Here is a 19,620-nt window from a genome sequence, read left to right as displayed (position 1 = left end):
ATTACCACTGACTATCCTTGAATGAATAATCATCGACATTAAAAATAGTTACAAACGTCTAAATTGGTCATTGACTTAATTTGTAACAACCATTAAGCCCACTCACTAGATTGTGTCATGACCATCTCTCAGTTCTGCCCAATCCGGCGCTAATAGATACACTTCACTGCTTTTTTCAAAAATCAACAAGGCACTCCATAAACTTTGATCTCTGCAAGTCTTTTCCAAAATCAATTCACAACACAAGTTCTTCCCCATTTGGTAATACCATTCGCTCATTCTAGTCCTATAACTCCATTTCAAATAAAGTTTTAAGCAAATGAAGCTATACACAGTGTCATCTCACCCCTCTTTCGTCCAAAATTGTAAAACTAAGCTTTTCATTTTGTTCTACCAAGATTAATGTTCTTGACTGGCCAGAGGTGCAGTAAAAATGTACAGTAGCAACTTAATGAAGAATTAGATGCTGAGCATTCAATATTCAATGATCTCTTAACAAAATAAAACCTTTAAACTTCTTCACCAGATGTTGTTTCCCCCATCAAACCTTCAGACATAGCGCGCGCTCTATTCTGTGCTTGCCTCTCAACAGCAACCATGTAAAGACCTGTGGAAGTATTTCTTTCAGGAAAAAAAAAAAGACCTGTGGAAGTATTCTTTGTAAATAAATAGAACAAATTAGCAATTTAATTTTCCCAAGAGACATAGATCACCGAGACAGAATCTGCATGAGAAAACTGAAGTAGATGAAGTAAATTTAATTTTCCCAGGAAATTACTAATTGCTGTTCCGATAGCAGAAAACCATAATATTCTTTGTGACCATTTATCTCCGACAGTTCCTCTTGCACCCATGCTCCAGTCACTGTTGGTTGGAAGAAGGATGAATTAAAATAGGCCCAAATATTTTGTAAGAACTAAAGGAAATAATTGATGAATGAATAGGAACATGAATATTCATCAAGTAACCACAAAATGTTGTTCAATTCCTGATTCATTGGAAGGAATAACTCCTTGATCCTAACTTGTGGGACAATGAGAAAATAAACGAGAACTGGATACATCGAATAGAAAGTCTAAAGGAAAACATATCGGGGGGGAATTGAAATTGGGAAAAACTATCCTCCAATGTTAGACAACGCGAACAAACGACAAAAAATGGCATGAACTTTGAAACAGTTCCACCCTGTTCTTCCTCACATTCCCTCCACGAGGTTATTTTTCACGGAGTCGTTAGCTTTAAGGCATTTTCCAAAGAGCGCAATTTTACGGAGCACTGTAATTTCGTATTTTTTTCTCTATCCAACGTCGCTTAAGACTTCAAATTCACCGATCAGATTGCGAGTGCCCGACGAGATCTGGATCCCGAAAATCTACAAGGTAACGAAAAAAGAAAAAACGGTAGTGCCATCCCCTATTATCATTAATTTCAAAACCGGACCAATTTCCTAAAGGAATGTCCTCAAAATGCTGCTACTCGATTATTTCAGCAACAACGACGAAAGGAATAGACCGAATTCCCAACAATCCCGAGAAAGTAATGGAGAAATCCACAGAGCAGAAGTAGAGTAAACATCCGATTTCATGAAAATACCATGAGGATCGTAGCAACGAAGATCATTGCACAAACTAGACAAAGAAATCATACCTTCTAATAACTAGTGAAGATCTCCAGCCCGTGCCCCGCCTTAAACCCAGATTAATCGAACAAATGGCATGACAGTTCCCACTTCCCGCTTACGATGAACGGCTCTTTATATAGATAATCATTGAGTATGACGTGGAAGATTACAAATCTGCCACGTACTACGGACCCGGATGACGATAAAAGTCCATCTTTTTCATCCTCGTTATGATGACTATGACGAGACGCGGACGGGACGTTTTTTCATGAAGGGGTCGTGACGAATTAATGATTTTCTTTCTCAAATTTTGGTACTATTTTTAATCAGAAAGTCCATTGTTTAAGCCGAAATCACTGAACGAGAAAGGCAATTTTGGGGAGCGGATAAGAGGAAAACCTCAAGTGCAATAAGAGCTAATGATAGTATTCAGGCTGGTTTCAGATACCAGTTATCGGATATCGGACAGATACCGGAAACCTGCGTGATATCAGATATCGGGACAGATATCGTCAGCCTACGGACCGGGGGGACTCTGGTACCATCTTTGGTATCCAATAGCCCGATATCGATATTCGAGAGCCGGATATCAGTTGCTTTGTCTCGTGATACATTGTCCCATATGGAAGAAAAAAAACAGGGTTTGTATAAGTCATGCGAATTTGTTAACTTTTTGAAATGCATGTCTAATACCTACTACCATGTACTCCATAAACTTTGGTGTGCAATGTCCATTTAAGCTCAATGCTGGGTTTGTATCTTTGAGTCTCCCGTAGATGTTGACCTCAGGTCTAGACTTACCTCGGTAATGGGTTGTGTTTTTTGGGCCATAATTTGACACATAATTTTACTATTAATGTAATACAATAATATATTATATTTATCTATATTTTACTAAATTATTTATCATTATAAAATATTGATTCTACTAAATTATTTTTTATATTTTGTGTTTCCTCTAAATATGGTCCATCTCGGACTTTTTATCATCATCTCCATAATGTGATTGAGCTAAAAAATTAGTATCATATTTAGATTTTTTGTTTCTTAGTTGACAAGGGATTTGTATGATAAAAACTATTAATTGATAATTTCATGTTGATAAATTAATTCAACATGTGAGTATTTGTTAAATTGCTTCAACAGAATGAGTTGCTTAATTCTCTAATTTTACCCATTTAAAGATTTACAATGAATATCTCTGATAAACTTTCATTGGATTAAAAATATTTGCAATCTTTTTAATTTAGATATCACCATACAAACACGCATTGGTCTGTGTCATAATTGAAATCATAGTGTTGTTTTTATTTACATCACTGAAACTAAAGTCACTTGAAACTATAAATGTAGTCCATCCCAGACTTGTTTTCATCATTTTCATATTGTGATTAAGCAAAAAAAATCATCTAATTATATATCCTGTCCCCTAGCAATATATGAATTTGTATTTTAAAAACTAATGATTGTTAATCATCAAGTGAATTCATTACTTATGTGTGTTAGTATTTATTAAACACTAATTATGATGGATATTCGAGTGAATGGATTTATTTCATGCGTTAGTATTTATTAAAAGGTAGTAATTTATAATTATCGAGTGAATGAATTATAGTAAATTTACCCAGTGGCTTCATTCATTTCATATTTTAATTAATTTACCCAATTAATTCATTCACTTGAAATTTACCCAATTGATTTATTCACTTGATCATTTAGGAATTTTACTCGATTGATTCATTCACATGTTAGTTTTTAATTTGACCTGTTAGATTCATTTTCTCGATATTGTAGTTGTTATACCAATGATGCTCATTCACTTTAAAATTTTGTCATTTTACCCAATTGATTTATCCACTGGATATTTTATTGATTTTATATAATCAATTCAATCAGGAATAATTTGTTTGTTGGAGGAGTAGAAATAAGTATAATTTATCATCATACTCATGATTTTGACAACAATTGTTTTGGCAGAAATAAATGCTTCTTCCACATTCCTCATGCCAAATACTATTAACCGTTGCTGTTGAGTTTCAATGATTCCAAGACCAGTCTATCAAAGATTTTTACTGAATAGGTCACCAATTGCGCAGTCAAGGATAACGAAAAAAAAGGACGGTTATTAAAAAATACATTGCATGGCTAGGCTTATAAGAGATTAAACATTGACAATATGCAGTGGCACCATTTTGTCATCCTTGCCATCAATGCCCATGTTGACATCAATGTACTAGTGCTTATTATGCGTACGACGCTGAGATTTCACCGTTATGAATTTTTGAATGATTACTGGCAATAAGCATACTCTCTTGTATGTGATGATAGCTTGTTCCCGTAGAGAAAATTCATTCCACATGAGCACTCATCGTAAAAACAAATTATAGTTATATTGTAATAAAAGCAAGTAAGGGGGGGTGTTTCTCTCTTACGCGTGTTCAGCAAGATAGTGGCATAAAAATTTCCACACCAGGCATGAATTTTGTAGGATATGTAATAAAACCCCTACATTCTTGATCTCATAGAAGTCTATGCACAATGGACTTATGACATAGTGCACCATAGCGAAGAGTCCAACTCACATACTTCAAAGTTCTCAGATTCAATAAAGTGAGGCATAACATCTGCTCATGATTCATGTGGAAAGAGATTTGATATAGGTGATTTTTATCTTCTTGATCCTCCCACTAAGGATGGAGCCTTTATGGAATGATTCCATTAATGCCATTACAATGATTGCTTTGTTTGCCCACAAGAGGTCTACGTATTGTGCCAGCTTGCATTGCACCACTTTGCATGCAATAGCCATATTAGAGCGATCTCCTTCACAAAAATGCCTAACATATGAGAAAAATATTCCCTCTTGGATCTGTTAAACTACATTGTCCATGTGCCCTTGGAGACCTTTGATGATGAACATCACATGGAGGAAAATATATGTGACTGTCAAGCCAATTACATGTTCAATATCTCATTACATGTTCATTAATACAATGTATGTAGTATAGTGCACTTGAAATCCTTATAATGAAGTCTCTGAGTATGCCATCATACTTAGTGAATTATGATGCAATTTTACTACAGAGATCACTATTATTTAAGCATATATTCTAATTATTCATTTTTGAAAGATACTCGAGAAGGATAACAAAATATTTAGAGAGAATAACACTATATAGTCTCACTCATATGGTTAGTATGACCAGTCCTCTAGCTGTTAGTGTGGAGACACTAAAGATGAACAGTGGGTGCTCTTTAGTGGAAAGTGTTCACTAAATTGATCCGTACCGATCCCTTACTGAACTGTCAATCAGATTGATTCACGTCACAATTGTGTAAGTGGTTTTTAGACCTAAGACACCAAAGACATCTTGTGGATGGAAAATTATACTTTGTGATGGAGACCATCTAGCTCCGAAGATCTGGTCTCAACCAGTTCAAGGAGATAAGGCATGGGTGAAAGACCTGGGCTTCAAGTATTCAGCCTAGTTGACGGGCCATTTGATGGAGCGCGCCTAAGTGTCATCGACAACACGTCATCGAAGCCGTCTTCATCGACATCAGCATCACCGACAGTCTGTGCCCAGCCCGACCAGCACACCAAAGCATCCGTGAAGACGCCCGGGTTTAAATACCCCGGGTAGAGCACGTGCGCGCTCGTATCATTGTGTTTTCGTCTTCATTTGTATTGTTTTATTTTCACGTCATTTCATCTCCTATGTCCTTTATTTGTGTTTTAAAAGGGGGGTCTCTTATTGGACTTCCCGTGTTGGACCCATTGTAAGGGGCCCATCATGGCCCTATATAAGGCCATGATGGCCCCACGTTCAATCTTAGATCTAGAATTTACAAGTTGGTTGCAGTTACACTTCGTGTACCTGGTCTCACCCAAGAGAAGAAAGGAAAGGAGAAGGAAGGATAAGAGGAAGAAGAGGAAAGAGAAGAAGAAGGAGAAGAGGGAAAAGGGAATACCGCTCGCTACAACCAAGGTTAGACCGTCGGTATGCTGTTGCGCGCGTGCGGTCAAACCGTGGGCATTTTATTTTTGCATCAGACCACGCCGTCCCTTTGAGAAAGGACGATCGGCACAACCCTCAAGTATCTGATCGTTGCTCGCACGTTCTACCTATCGGATGATTGGGTGACCCGCTTCACCACCGACTGTGGTTCACCATTCAGTAGGACTCTATGGATCCGTCTCGCAAAAAGTGGATTGCCGGATGTCGTTGACCCAACTCGAGCACAAATTTGCATCATTGCCGACTGTGGTTCACCGCTCATGGAACTCTGTGGATCCATCTCACTCAACGTGGATCGCCGAATATCGTTGACCCAACTCAGGCATGAATTTGTGCCAGGACGATCGAAGCGTGCCGTACACCAGGCGTTAAGCGTGACCGAGTTTTCGTCGCTCAAGAGCGTCAGGATTCCCGCACAACCAGTCGCATTGGTCATGTAACAGCTTGATAGGTGTGGTGTTAGCTTGGCTGTCTGGCTGTTTGCTTGACTATCCGTCACCCGATCAACTGCACTGGCATCTTGCACGATACTTGCCATTTCTATGTCAATTGCTTCCGTGTCGTGCTACTCCGTTCTTGTTCTGCACGTGCATCCTTTGGCACCATACACGCCATCCAGGCTGTCACACCGGACGCACCACACTTTCTTCGCTTGATCTGCTCAATCGTTGCACTTCTCCTTGCCTCCAGCCTCCGTCGCCTGCTCCTACGTTGCGCCATCGCCAACCATCGAGCTATTATCACCCTCCTCCGACACTCTCCCTCTCACTGCATCTGCCTGTGCCAATACGTGACAAAGACTTCGACGACGAGTGATGCCACAAATGAGGTACACCGTCCCTTCGCTCGTCAGTTAAATTACGTCTTACAGTATATTTTCGACTACACTCTTCTGCGCTCGGGTTAGAAATAGGTGAGAGAAAATTATCAAGAAATTACGTGTTGAGCGTCTTTCTAGGTACAGGCCGAGCCTGTTCATTACGTGTGAGCCCTACGGAATTACTCCGTTCAGCGCCGTAGTCACCATCATCGCTCCGACGAGGATCAGAAGGTCATCTTCATCGTTACTGGCTGCCGAATCGGAGCTCAGAGCTCGGTGAATTCCCACTCATCGGCGCTGCACATACACTCTATTTTGGACATACTCATCCACGTAGTTACATTTACTCAAGTGAATTTACCCGTCGGACAACGCCATCGACGGCATCCGACATCACCCTTGGAGGTTGATGTTATCTTCATTCATAATTTTGGGACTTTGTTTGTAGGCCTTGTATACGGGCCAAGGTGTTTGTGTGTTTTGTATTTGTTAACGTGTTTGGACCCATGTGTTCCTGTGTTTGGGCCAATGTGTATGGGCCTATGTGTGGGCATCTATCTTCTAGGGGTCCACAAGACCCTATATGTGGGCCTTCTCCCTTTTTTCCTCTTGGGTTGGGAAGTAAGGGAGGGGTATTCCCTTTGAAAAGAGAGAAAAATATCGACGAAGAACATCTAAAAAGATGAATGCCTATTTTTTACCATTTTCCCCTTTTGCCATTTTCCCTGTTAGCCCTTTTGTCAAGAAACCTAATGCCACTAGCGCCGCCATGATTGTCGAAAGCCACCATGCTGTTGGAACTTGATGCCGAACGTCACCTAGGACATCGTCCTATCGGTGCCGAGTGGATGCTCGGATATTGAGATAGTGATGTCAGACGTCGACATTGTCATTGTTCGATGGATAACCCTAATGGGTAATGTAACTACAATGAAATGATGCGCCTATGTGTCGTACTTGCAGGCCCCGACTCAAGGGAGAGTGCCAAACTCTGAGCTCTGAAGGGGTCACCGGGTGATGGCGACGGTGGCCTCTCAAGCCTCGTTAGAGGGGACGAAGGCGACTATGGCGCCGAACGGAATCAATCCGTATGGGGGTCCACACATAACGGACGGGCTCGTCCATACAGGCAAAGACACTCAAATTCTCGTAGTTATCTCTCAATTCTCTCTCACCTATCTAGTCCGAACGCGGTGGAGCCAATATGAAAATATACTATAAGGAATAATATAACGAGCAGTGGAGGACGACGTACCTCGTCGACGCGTGGCTCGTGTGCAAAGTCTTCGTCAGTTGTGGCAACCGGCGCAGGTGAGGAGGAGAGGTGCCAGAGAGGAACGTCGTAGCTCGACCGGCCACGCCGGTGTGGCACGGGAGTGGTTGGGGGAAGAGAGAGAGGTGCAAATAATCGCCAAGCACTTTGCCGTTCCAATTGGGCACATCCTCGGGTATGCCGGCGTGGGACAATGTCCGAGGTAGGCTCAGGCAACAATGCTAGAGCGGCAAATTGGTGCGGGTTCCAACAACAACAGTAGTGTGGCCGTGGGTTTTGGCGCACACCCAAGTAGGTTACTGCACTAGCCATGGAACATCTCCACCAGGCCGTGCGAGGGGTCCCAAATGTCAGATTTGGCCACCCAAAGGGGAATGGGTGGGAAAAACAGACGTTCTTCAACAGGGCTCCACCTGGCTGGACGCGGGATTCCACAGATCGATCCTGGCCACTTACAAGGGGAAGGGTGGGAACTAGGAGAACTCAACGGGATTCCACTTGCCTGGGCGAGGGTCCCTAGCAATGGTCAGTTGACCTCGCCAGGAATGGCGACTGAGGCCCGTCAGAGCAACGGGAAGCTGACCCATCGAGCAACAAACCTCCTCAATCAAATAGCTGGGGTTGGAGATGCACTCCGCTCGAGCCAATTGGTCGAGGACGGTTATTCTCGCCGACTAGCGAGCATTTCTAGTCGGAGTCGTGCGGTGGCAGAATCCTCGACCAAGGAACCACCGTGCCAAACTTGGCATGCTGAGTCCTGGCAGCTGCCGCAGTCTTAGCCTCTGTAGTAACCACCGGGGTTGACCTCGACAAGGTTGGGAGCATCACCTATTCCCCTGATGTGACAGCCGCATGCGCAATCACGATTAACCCATCACCTGGCGTAGACGCGCGGATGGTGAAACTGAAAGTGTGACTCCTGCGGCGATGGAGGGGGGGATCGAGAGAGCTAATTTAGACCACGAGAGGACAGGACTTCACCTTTCCCCTAGTCAATTTTCTCTCCTACCTCCCACAATTCTTCTCCTCGTCGTCCCTCCTCTTCTTCCCTCTTTCTTTCTCTCAAGGGTGAGACCAAGAAGAACAAAAAAAAACAATCATTCGATACTTCCTGGTCTGAGTGCATTAGGGTGCCACTCTTCCCTTAATTAGGGAAATTAATGCACCCTAATGGGTCCTTAAGAGGGGGGTGGGGTGGAAGGGGTAATCCAAATAGAGGTGCCCTCATATAATGGCCCCCCCATTACAAAAACAAGAGAAAATAAAACATAAAAAGAAGGGGAAAGGGGGGAGGGGGGTCCAAACGACTACGGACCCTTCCCAACATAACGACAAAGACACAATGGACAAAACGATGGATGGTTGTCGACTCGACGAAACGACTGGACGAGATCGAGAAAACAGAAGCGCGACTAACAAAGAACACTAAAGAAATCAAAACACGATAAAAGCGAGCATAATTCACCTTGGCTGTTGGCGTCGGGTGTCTTCATTGGCACCTTGGCATGCCGGTCGGCTGGACGCGTATCAGCGGGCAGTCGACAATGATGGGGGCGGCTCGGATGATGCCTTCGTTGGGTCGAGATGGCGTGCGCCATCAGAACTTCTATTGCTTGAGTCCCCACAAACTACAAGCTGTTGTGCAGCCCGGTACCTTGCCACCTCCATTGCCAAGCACGGCGTTGTTCATGTCAAGCTCGCTGCACCACCGCGGAGCCAACCATCCACGTTGCTGCCATGCCACTAGCCTCTAGTGTGGCATTGTCGTCGACCTGATGGAGGGCACCACCGAGACTCAACAATAGCCACCCTTTGTGAGGAGCAGATCGTGCTGGCAATCCCACATCACCAAGCGTAAGGGTTGCCGCCAATAGTGCAAAACCACCATGCCACCGAACTCCTATCGTCAAAGTTTTGACGAACTGCAGGCTGCTGCACATCCTTGTATCGCGCCTCCTCTATTGCTGAGCACACCGTCATTCGTGCCAAGCTTGCCAAGCTACTAGGGAGCCAACCATTTGTTCTGTTTTCGTGTAGTCACCACGTCACTAGCCTCTAGTGCTGCATCGCCAATGGGATCCAACACCGTTGCTGACCTGACGCAAGGGTGCCACATTGCAGAGACTCAATCGCCGCCATCCCATGCTAGGAGAAGATAGCATCGTTGATCGCGCTGCACCATCGCGCGTGCTGCTAGAGAAAGTGACCACTGATCACGCCAACGTTTGTGCCATCACCAGTTGCGCCACCACTCACGCATAAATCATAAAAAACCATCTCTCATACCAACCGCTCACTAACCTTGTCGCCACTCGTGCTTAGCCTGCACCACCACCCGCGCCACTGATCGCTCTACTGCCTCTCCGTAGTCTTTGCCACTACCCATGTCGCTCAGACTGTCCCCCGTGCGCCACCTACGCCGCTGCCCACACACCACCAGCTGTGTTGTCCACACTACTGTTTGGCCGCCGTTCGCATTGCTACCCTAGCCACCGCCCGCTGAACTGGCTGCCTGATTTTTGCCTTTGCGCTTGACCACGACGCTGCTGATGGTGTCAGAATTGCATGCTGGACTCTAGCTGTCATCGTCACGACCAATCGGGCTTCAGCCCACAGGTACGTGCATGGCTGACGCTTTTAAGTGTTCTTGTATTTCTTTCAGTACCTCTTGAACATGTCTCCACCTTGGGATTAAGGTAGACGTAGGTGGGAATTTTGCACTGAGAGGTAGTACTTTTATCAGTACATCCTCGGTTGTACTCATCAAGGTTGCACACTCTAGCAACAGTAGTCATGCTTGCGATGTCGGCCTTCAACCCGGCGACTGAGTCATTGGATTAGTAGCCTAGTGGCATTCCCGGGCCTCTCGTGATGTGACTCTGGGGTCGTTGGTGTCCTTCGACTCTCAACTTTTTTACTTCTCATTGTCTCTTCTCGTCGCATTAGCATTTGCATTTCTAACAACATTCTCCCGTCAAATTGTTGCCAGAACGTCGTTCGATCCTGGCTGTCATTCTATATCACTTTGGCTATGACCTATGAGCTCTTAATCATGAAATTCTAAACAACACTAGTTGGGTGCATCAAAAAGTTTACGAAGATGATCAAGTGGTCAGATTAGGATCATTTGCCGTCGGTATAAGAGGAGAAACTTCAAGAAACATGATGCAATGAAGTCCTTAGGCAAGATAGTAAACTGTCAAAGAATAGTTCTCTAATGATTTCTGGACACATCAGTGCTAACTCGGATGATCGATCATGTTTAATAGTTGACCATACACTAAGCTATCATAGGAGTGTCCAATGGATGATGGACTATATGCACATGTAATCAATGACAAACATGTTCCATAAGTGCATCAAAACACACTCCTTTGTATCTTCTAAAGTATGAAGTGTAGCTTAGCACCCCACATGCTATAGACTCGACACCTATAGATCAGATTAAATCTATATGTCACTAATTAATCTATATAATGATATATTTAATTAATTTGAAAGGCCAAAAAAGTTTATTAGATTATTGGAGTCATTCACTAGATTGATACATAGCCTTATAAGCACAAATGATTTTTTGGATGTTATAAGATATACTTACAGTTCGAAGGTTCTATGAAAATACCCAAGAAGTATAAATAGGATATGGTTTCATCCATTTCGTCATCATTTAGTAAACTCGTACCGTCATCCTTTTCCTCACTGTTCCTTAAACTCGTTCTGTCATCCCTTTCGTCAACCATTCCGTCAACTCGTTCCGTCATCCCTTTCGTCAACCGTTGCGTCAACTCGTTTCGTCATCCATTTTGTCAACCAGTTATTAACTCATGCCATCATCCATTTTGTCAACTGGTTGTTAACTCGTTCCCTCATCCTTTTCGTCAACCGTTATGTTCTCATTCAGTCATCCATTTCGTCAACCACGCGTTAACTCGTTCCGACATCCCTTTCGTCAACTGTTCCGTTACACATTCCGTCATCCCTTTCGTCAACTGTTCCGTTTACTCGTTGCGTCATCCCTTTTGTCAACCGTTGCGTTAACTCATTCCGTCATCCATTTCGTCAACTGTTCCGTTTACTCGTTGCGTCATCCCTTTCGTCAACCGTTACGGTTTACTCGTATCGTCATCCATGTATTAGTCAACCGTTCCGTCAACCATCAAGCTCAGGATCAGTATAAATACCCTGAGAAGCGGAGGAGAGCGTCCGCCATGAACGAGGTCGCGGAGCTCGGGGCGGAGGAGCAGCGAGGATGGGGAAGCCGGCGTGGAAGATCGTGCCGAGGCCGCTGCTCGAGACCGTGCTCAACAACCACGCCCAGCGCCACCGCGTCCACCAACCCCTCTTCCTCCACGGCCCCCGCGGCGTCGGCAAATCCTCCCTTCTCCTCCACCGTCAGTCGTCTCCCTTCTCCTCCTCCTCCCTCGATCTCCGCCATTGTTGATTCTTGATTCTTCCAGGTCTTCTCCGAGAGTGGAACCATGGCCCTCACCTCGCCGCTTACCTCGATTTCGCCCGCTCCGATCCGCCATTGCCCAAGCCCTGGGCTTCCTGGTCATCTTCCGGCGATCCTCGAACCCTAACTTCAGTTTCCACCGATCTGGAGTCCGCGTTGGAGAGTTTGGTGGAGCGGGGAGTTCGCCTCGGCTGCATCGGCGGGCGAGACGTGTTCTCCACGCTCAACAAGTGGCACGGCCTTCGCTCCGCGCTCTGCCGCGTGATTGGCCGGCGCGATGAGAAGATGTCGATTTCTGCGCTCTGGTCTAGGGCTGTTCTCGCGGTTTCTTCGAAAATTGATGGGCGGGAGGTCGACGCTTGCATTGGGGATTCTCTGATTGGTAATTCGGGCAATACTGTGGAGGAGATTTCTTATATCAGAGAGGCTGTTCTATCCCTGAAGTTGGCCAAGGAGATCGTCAGACTCCATCAGCAATGGCGTGGAGAGGCTGTTCGTCACTTGAACCGCACAGGAAGGTACTCGATGTCTCTAGCCAGATCTGCCACAGACTGGCCCTGCATCCTGATCGAGCTCTTGTCTAATGCTGCTGAAGTCGACCACTTTCAGGTATGCTGCTACTCTCAGATGTTGTACTCGAAGTAATTGGAATTACATTTTGGTTTTTTTTCTCTTTCCATTCCGGCAGTTTAGAAATTTGAAGTTCAAACAGTGGTAGGAGTTATTTTTCTTCGGTTTCCGTATCTCGTTTTTGGGAAAGAAAACGTGATCACATTTTTTTTTGTCGGAAGTCTTCTTTAGTTTGCCATTTGGTGATATAGAAAGACTATTGTGCAACTATAACCCTTGATCTCTCTGGAAGTATGTTACGATCCCCATGGAGATCTAACGAAATTAAGAAAGGGGGCGATGGAGAGAGAGGACAATGGGAAAGATGGAAGAGGTAAGAGAGAATAAGAGAGAGTTATAGGTGAACAAACCCCTAAGAACCTCCGAATCGGGACTTCTTGCCCTCACGACAGCCAGATACAGCTATTCATACCAAGAAACCACAAAATGATCATTCATCAAAAAGGTTATCTAATGACCTTACAAGAGGGTATTTTTAAACCTACGATTTTCAAGAATTGGTTATCACATCAGGACTCTAACAAATTATCTGATGGAAAGGCATAATATATGGAGGCAAATCCTCTGTCGCTATCAACTTCATGATTATTTAAGTTTCCAATGCTGGACTGTAGATTCTTAAGTCTTGAGTGCATCAAGCTGTTGGATGTAGGGAAAAAAATGGTATGGGTAATTAGTTCTTGATTGAGGATCTAATTTGTGTTCGCTTTTTGTTGCAGCCAAAGTTGATCATTAATAACATTGAGGTATTGCGCCAGGCAGCATTGGATGATGACTCAACTGTTTCTGCCCCAATGTACCATGACAGCTTTCTGTGGAGATTAATAGCTTTGGGTGTTAATGAAAAGTCTATACCCGTTATACTGATAACTTCTGATAGGCAAGTTCTTAATTTGAATCCACCTCTATTTTTATCACTTTTATGATGAAATAGAAGGGGGGGAATTTTTATACAGATTTTTATCACTTCTGATAGGCATATTTTTTATTCGAAGTACTTTGTGAAGATTTCTTCCTTATATACAGATTTGTGTTCTTCACGTTCTGAAAATATGCAAAGTTCAGAGGCCGTTGTGTTATATAACATATTCGTTCTTCTAGGTAAGGATTGGTTTTTTATTCATTTCACCGGTTAATCTTTGGTTATTGATGAGGTTTTCCTCTCTAACTTTTCTCGTGAATATTAACTTCTCTCCTGAAGTGGATATTGAATTTAGATATTCTAGGCCCAATGGCACGAATTTTCGCTAGTTTTTTTACCTAGAGACATGAATTTTCCATCAATGTTTTAGAATAGATGTGCATTATTGTCGCTTTGTATGAAGTAGCCGGAGATCTGTGATCATTTTAGCTTTATTCTTAAAAGATCAATATGAGCTTCTTTAGGACAAGACTTCTTCAAACATTTCTATTTTTTGTGGCTTCAGGTGGATGTTTTCATCTTCTCTTTTCTACTTATAAAAGCTAATGACCGTTCTGATGTCTTCAGTTATTACTCCTGTCAAGCCTATGTTGATTTCGGATATTCTAATGTCTTCATATCTCGTGAGGTAAGATATTTTAATTCGTTTTATATCTTCTTTCTTTTGATGCTGAATATTATTTCAATCACTGTTTTGAAGGATTGTAACTTTTCTTGTCTATCTTTACATATCAATGTTCATGATTCACTGTGTAATTCATTCATTTGATTCTTTCTCTGCCCAAGTATGTGTAGACATTTGGCTGGACCCCTCAGGAAGCTAAACTCCATATGGTTCCTCAGTTTTTCAGCCAATCCGAGGTTGGACTTGTTTTACACTATTTTGTTTTTTTTCCAATTTTTTATCTTCTCAAGTTTTTATCCCTTGGAATGAAATTCTCTCTTTTTTTCTAGTGGAAAGTAATAGATGAAGTAATTGGTCCGAATCCACGCCATCTTTCAGAACTGCACGCGCTAATGCAACAAAGTTCTTCCTTGGAGTAAGTGCTGTTCTCCATTTTCATGCTCTTTCTATTAATAAAGGATCTATGAATGTGATCTATGAATGTGATCTATGAATGTGATCTATGAATGTGGCAGATGGATCTGTATGGCTGGCCCTAAAGACGGTGCATAGTCTTAATCATTTCTTGAGGACCAATCAAAGAAGACACAATAAGAATGTAGATACAACCCACATTCTTATCGTTGGAAAGAGATCCAGAAAACAACCAAAATCTTGACAAGGAAACCTTAGTCGTCAATTACATGGCACTCTTAGCGAAACCCCGAGGAGAGAGAGAGAGAGAGAGAGAGAGAGAGAGAGAGAGAGAGAGAGAGAGAGAGAGAGAGAGAGAGAGAGAGAGAGAGAGAGAGAGAGAGAGAGAGAGAGAGAGAGAGAGAGAGAGAGAGAGAGAGGCACTCTATGGTTGTTAGGCTGGGCCTGGCCCAATGGTAATCCGGACCCAGTTTTGGCATGGGAGTGGTTCATTTCCTTCATAATGATAAGTCTTCCAAATAATTGTAGCAGTTTTCTTTTCTTGATCTGGATATGGTTATTAGATTACTTGAGTCAAATTCGTTTGAGGTCGTATTTTCTTCCTCTATCTCACATCAGCTTTCTTTTCCCACGAATTCCCTTCGATTCAAATAGATAACCATCGGAATATATCCAAATATTTGAACCCAATCGATGTCAGAGTGATTCTTCTCCAGAATCTGAATATGTGGAGGCTTGAACATTTTGTACTGCAGTTTTTTATGAAACATTTGTGTTTTAACACAATGTGACTGGGTGCATGACCGTGCACTGTTTACTGCGAACGTTCAGAGTGACAGGTGAGAGTGGGAGCAACTTTGAAGACCTTGTAGACGCATATTTGGCCCATCTGCAGGTAGGTCAATCTACTAGCTTGAGATGAGTAAAAGTCATGGTTCCAGTTGAGTCTGTTTCATTTCTTCCTTTCGAGGGTATTCTCAGGTGACTGTAGTCAACTCGGCTATGGAATCGGCCTTGGATATTCTCAAGAAGTTTGCTGAAGACGTGCGCAATGGGAAGGTTGCAGACTGCAGGCTCCACTTTGGAGCTCCCTGGAGGCATCCTCCTCGTTCAAGTGATCCCATCAAATCATTGCGATGGGCTAAGATCAATCTCATGGACTTCGTCCAGTCCCTGGTTAACGCCCAGTTTGGGGTAATACTCTTAATGAAAGCTGACATTCCTTCTGAAATCTATTGCATTTTGATTTCACCAGATAATCAAGTTTATTCTGTATTCTTTTTCCACGTGTAGCTGAATTATCTCGCGGACTCTAGCCTTGAAATACTGGATGACCCATCTGCCATAGCCATGCTGGAGGTACCATATTTGGTCCTATCATTTGGTCGCGATTAAATTGATAACTTTACATCATGGACCATCATATCTGAACTTTCATCTTTTTAGGTTGGTTTATTATACATGCAACGAGATCCTTCATTCGTTCGCCCAGTCAGTCGAGGAATCCAGAGGTGCTTGGTCCGATGGTAAAGTGTTCAAAGCTTTGCCCGTTGAATTGATACATTTTAATTTTATTTGCTAAGGTTATTTGCCATACTCTAGGCTCGTCCAAGAGAAGTTAAAGATGGGATTTCTTGAGAAGATGATGTTCAAGTGGCACCGACTTATACGAGGACGGAGCTACCGACATCTGCTGAAGGAATTAGGTTATAAATAGGCTGTGAGGTGCGTATATTTTTCTTTTCTTTAATTTGCGCTTGGTCTAAAGTCTGCAGGTTTTGAAACTTGATAAGACCCTAGAACCTCCCCTCAGGAGTATTTCCATCGTTTCTGTCATCCAGAGGGTTATTTTTGTATTTTTGCTCAAGGGTACCACTCTTTCAAAAGGAACATCACGTTCTAAATAAAATATGATGTCCTAATTAAAGTTCTATGGGTTGCCTTTCAGACTTGTCCTCCGACGTGGAGTGGCTGGAACTCTTTGGATTGCTTTTTCAAGCAATGTGCAACAAGATTGCACAAATGTAAAATCATGATGGCCAAACATGCAGGTTATTTTCCTGACGAACCTTGCTCGTAGTTTCTCTTTTATTGGAAAAATGGAGAGAACCGCAAGCACTTTTTTTATCATGCAGGTCTTAGAGCCTCGGGAAACACATTCTCTTTTCTGAGAGCTGAGATAGAAAAGAACAAACCTCTCAAGTGAGGGACAATTATAAAAAGTAAGATACTTTTTTGTTATATCCTTTTTGATATATTTTAGATAGACTTTAATACATATATACCATCAATTTCGTTGAGATATATTTCATGTCTAAAGAAATAACAAAAAATGACACCCACTTGTTTGCGACGTACACCCTTCGGGAAAATAACATTTCGTCTTTGTTTCCAACTACTTTATGGGCTTCTTCTAAAGCTGTGCACAAAGAATGAATGAATGTGAAGCTTCATTTTTTCTGAAATAGTGGAACAAAAGGGAATACTGTATGCTTGTTTACCAAGCTAGCTTTCGTTGGGGTGACAATTTTTCTGGAGTCAACAGCAATGAAAACTTTTGCCACATCTTGTTAATAATCACATACTGTAATGAAGTGAAAAACCTGTGTATAGTTTTCATTTTTTGGAACCTAAAGCTGCCTTGTGCACATATTGAGAAAGTATAGGCATAATTTGTTCAAGGTACTTTTTAACTTACTTTCCTTACATTATACCCTTCAAAACTCGACCATTTGGTTTGACTCCTCATGACAAATGCGCCTGAGATAACTTGGCATCATAATCTAATTAAGAAATACGGGAGACGAACAGAGACAGAGAAAGAGGATGATGGCATTGGAAGCCTATTAGCAGAGCTGCTCAATACTTGTTTCAAAAAACAAAAAGCAGAGCTGCTCAATTGTTGAGCGATGGTAATTGGTCAGATTGGATCAAAACCTGTAGTTTTTCCTGCGTCCCTTGGATCTCTCTCCCAAAGCTTTTCCAGGCGTGCTTGGTTAGGGCATCAAAGAGCAAGAGGAAGGACGAGAAAGACTTGGAGGAAGAGGAAGTAAAGAGAAAATTCCCGTTGCATTATTTGATATGGGAGAGACCCTTTTTATAGAGATACATATTGGGTTCGGATCTTTAAAATCGAACCCCTTTACAACGTCAAAAATAAGAGACATTACAGGGGCGTATGTCAAAATAATCCTACAAGGGGATTACATATGGAAAAAAGAAATAAAAGAGCTGGGAAAAGAAATAGCTCCCCCTCAAGCTTTTGAAATCTAACACTCCCCTTCAAGCTGGGAATGAATGTTTATCATTCCGACCTTGAAAAGAAGTTTCTTCATCAACAGGCTATGTATCCCTTTTGTAAGAAGATCAGCACATTGTTCTCTAGACTTGACATGAGAAGTGCTGATGATCCCGCCTTCTAATTTTTCTTGGATAAAGTGTCGGTCGACGTCAACATGCTTGGTGCGTGCATGATGAACTGGATTGTGAGCGATCACTATTGCCGACTGATTATCACACATCAGCATTATGGGCTTGGTCCGATGAATTGGCAGGTCATCCAGTACATGTTTGATCCACAATGCTTCACAAATTCCCAAAGCTAAGGCCTGAAGTTCTGCTTCTGCACGTGATCTAGAGATGACCGCTTGCTTTTTGCTTTTCCATGTTATAAGGTTACCCCCAAGGAAAGCACAATACCTTGACGTGGATCGTCGATCGACAATGTTACCTGCATAGTCAGCATCAGTGTAAACCTCAATGTCAATAGTAGTATTTGATTTTAAAAATATGCCAAGTCCCGGGGAACCCTTCAGGTATCTAAGTATGCTATGAAAAGCTCTGTCATGGACTTCCCTTGGGTCTTGCATAAATTGACTAACAAATTCGACTGCAAATGAAATATCAGGTTGAGTGTGGGTTAGGTAGAGTAATTTACCGACCATTCTTCGATAGTGTTCTATATCTACTGGTGGACTGTCCTTTGCCATATCAAGTTTATGATAGGGGTCAACAGGTGTAAGGGCTGGTTTACAACCCAATAAGCCAGTTTCTTGCAATAGGTCTAGTAGATATCTTAATTGAGAGAGTACAATGCCTTGCGGGGAGTAAGCAACCTCCATTCCTAAGAAGTATTTTAATCTACCCAGTCTCTTGATCTCAAAATCCATGGAGAGTCATTCATCCAATTGCTGAATTTCTGCAGTATCATCTCTAGTCAAGATCATGCCATCTACATATACAAGTAATAAAGCAATGCCCTTTGGAGAATGTTTTACAAATAGTGAATGGTCCCCATTACTCTGTTGATAATTCATGGATTTCATAGTTTTTGTTAATTCGCCAAACCAGGCTCCTGGAGACTGTTTAAGTCCGTACAAGGTTTTGTTCAATTTACAGACTAAATTCTGATTTTGTTCATTCTTGAATCCCGGTGGGATTTGCACATAGATGTCCTCCAGATTTCCATGGAGAAAGGCTTTTTGACGACAAGCTGGTGCAGGTTCCATCCCTTAACATTCGTACTGTAGTCATTGTGGCCACAAGTGCAAAGGTTTCCTCACTGTCAATCCCATATTGTTGTGTATATCCTTTAGCTACTAGCCTGGCTTTGTATCGTTCTATATCTCCATTCTATTGATATTTTACTGTGAAAATCCAACGACAACCTACATGTCTCTTTCCTGCGGGTAATGGAACTATGGTCCACGTTCCATTCTTAGTTAGAGCTTCATTTCACATTTCTGTGTCCATTGCAGCTTTCCAATTTGGATCTTGACTCACCTCTGATACATTTGTAGAAATCCTAATGGACCCCACTTTGGAGATGTATGCTTGATACAGA

General features: G+C 42.6%; 1 protein-coding gene and 1 long non-coding RNA gene across 3 annotated transcripts; one reads left to right on the top strand and one right to left on the bottom strand.

The window, feature by feature from the left end:
• Positions 1-423: 423 nt before the first annotated feature.
• On the bottom strand, positions 424-852 carry LOC144713330 (uncharacterized). Its single transcript, XR_013584019.1, has 2 exons — positions 714-852; positions 424-607 (listed from the first exon to the last, which is right to left on the bottom strand). It is a non-coding gene; the product is annotated as an uncharacterized LOC144713330 (long non-coding RNA).
• Positions 853-11,942: 11,090 nt separating this feature from the next.
• Positions 11,943-17,081, top strand: LOC144713170 (uncharacterized). 2 transcript variants are annotated; one of them, XR_013583972.1, is made up of 13 exons: positions 11,943-12,124; positions 12,191-12,795; positions 13,536-13,696; positions 14,306-14,366; positions 14,534-14,599; positions 14,693-14,778; positions 15,609-15,672; positions 15,759-15,971; positions 16,071-16,136; positions 16,224-16,303; positions 16,380-16,502; positions 16,726-16,828; positions 16,913-17,081. XR_013583972.1 is itself a non-coding variant. In XM_078587678.1 (12 exons), the coding sequence occupies exons 1-11, from the start codon at positions 11,983-11,985 to the stop codon at positions 16,492-16,494; spliced, it is 1,659 nt and encodes a 552-aa protein (XP_078443804.1). In that variant the 5' UTR covers positions 11,943-11,982; the 3' UTR covers positions 16,495-16,502; positions 16,726-16,907. The 2 variants fall into 2 exon arrangements, 1 of the variants encoding a protein (XP_078443804.1); XM_078587678.1 differs by lacking the exon at positions 16,913-17,081 and having other exon boundaries at positions 16,726-16,907.
• The last annotated feature ends 2,539 nt before the right edge of the window (positions 17,082-19,620 follow it).

The sequence above is a fragment of the Wolffia australiana genome, chromosome 15 (genome assembly GCF_029677425.1).
Source record: "Wolffia australiana isolate 7733 chromosome 15, ASM2967742v1".
NCBI classification, from domain to species: domain Eukaryota; kingdom Viridiplantae; phylum Streptophyta; class Magnoliopsida; order Alismatales; family Araceae; genus Wolffia; species Wolffia australiana.
The sequence above is the reverse complement of the archived record's forward strand: the minus strand, read 5'-3'. Positions and strand labels throughout refer to the sequence as shown.

What these genes read in the sequence shown, in the direction of transcription:
- LOC144713170 (XM_078587678.1), top strand. Translation starts at nt 11,983, where the DNA reads ATGGGGAAGCCGGCGTGGAAGATCGTGCCGAGGCCGCTGCTCGAGACC. An exon ending in CAACAAAGTTCTTCCTTGGA is followed by an intron (nt 14,779 to 15,608) that starts GTAAGTGCTGTT and finishes GCGAACGTTCAG; the next exon opens with AGTGACAGGTGAGAGTGGGA. An exon ending in CTGCCATAGCCATGCTGGAG is followed by an intron (nt 16,137 to 16,223) that starts GTACCATATTTG and finishes TCATCTTTTTAG; the next exon opens with GTTGGTTTATTATACATGCA.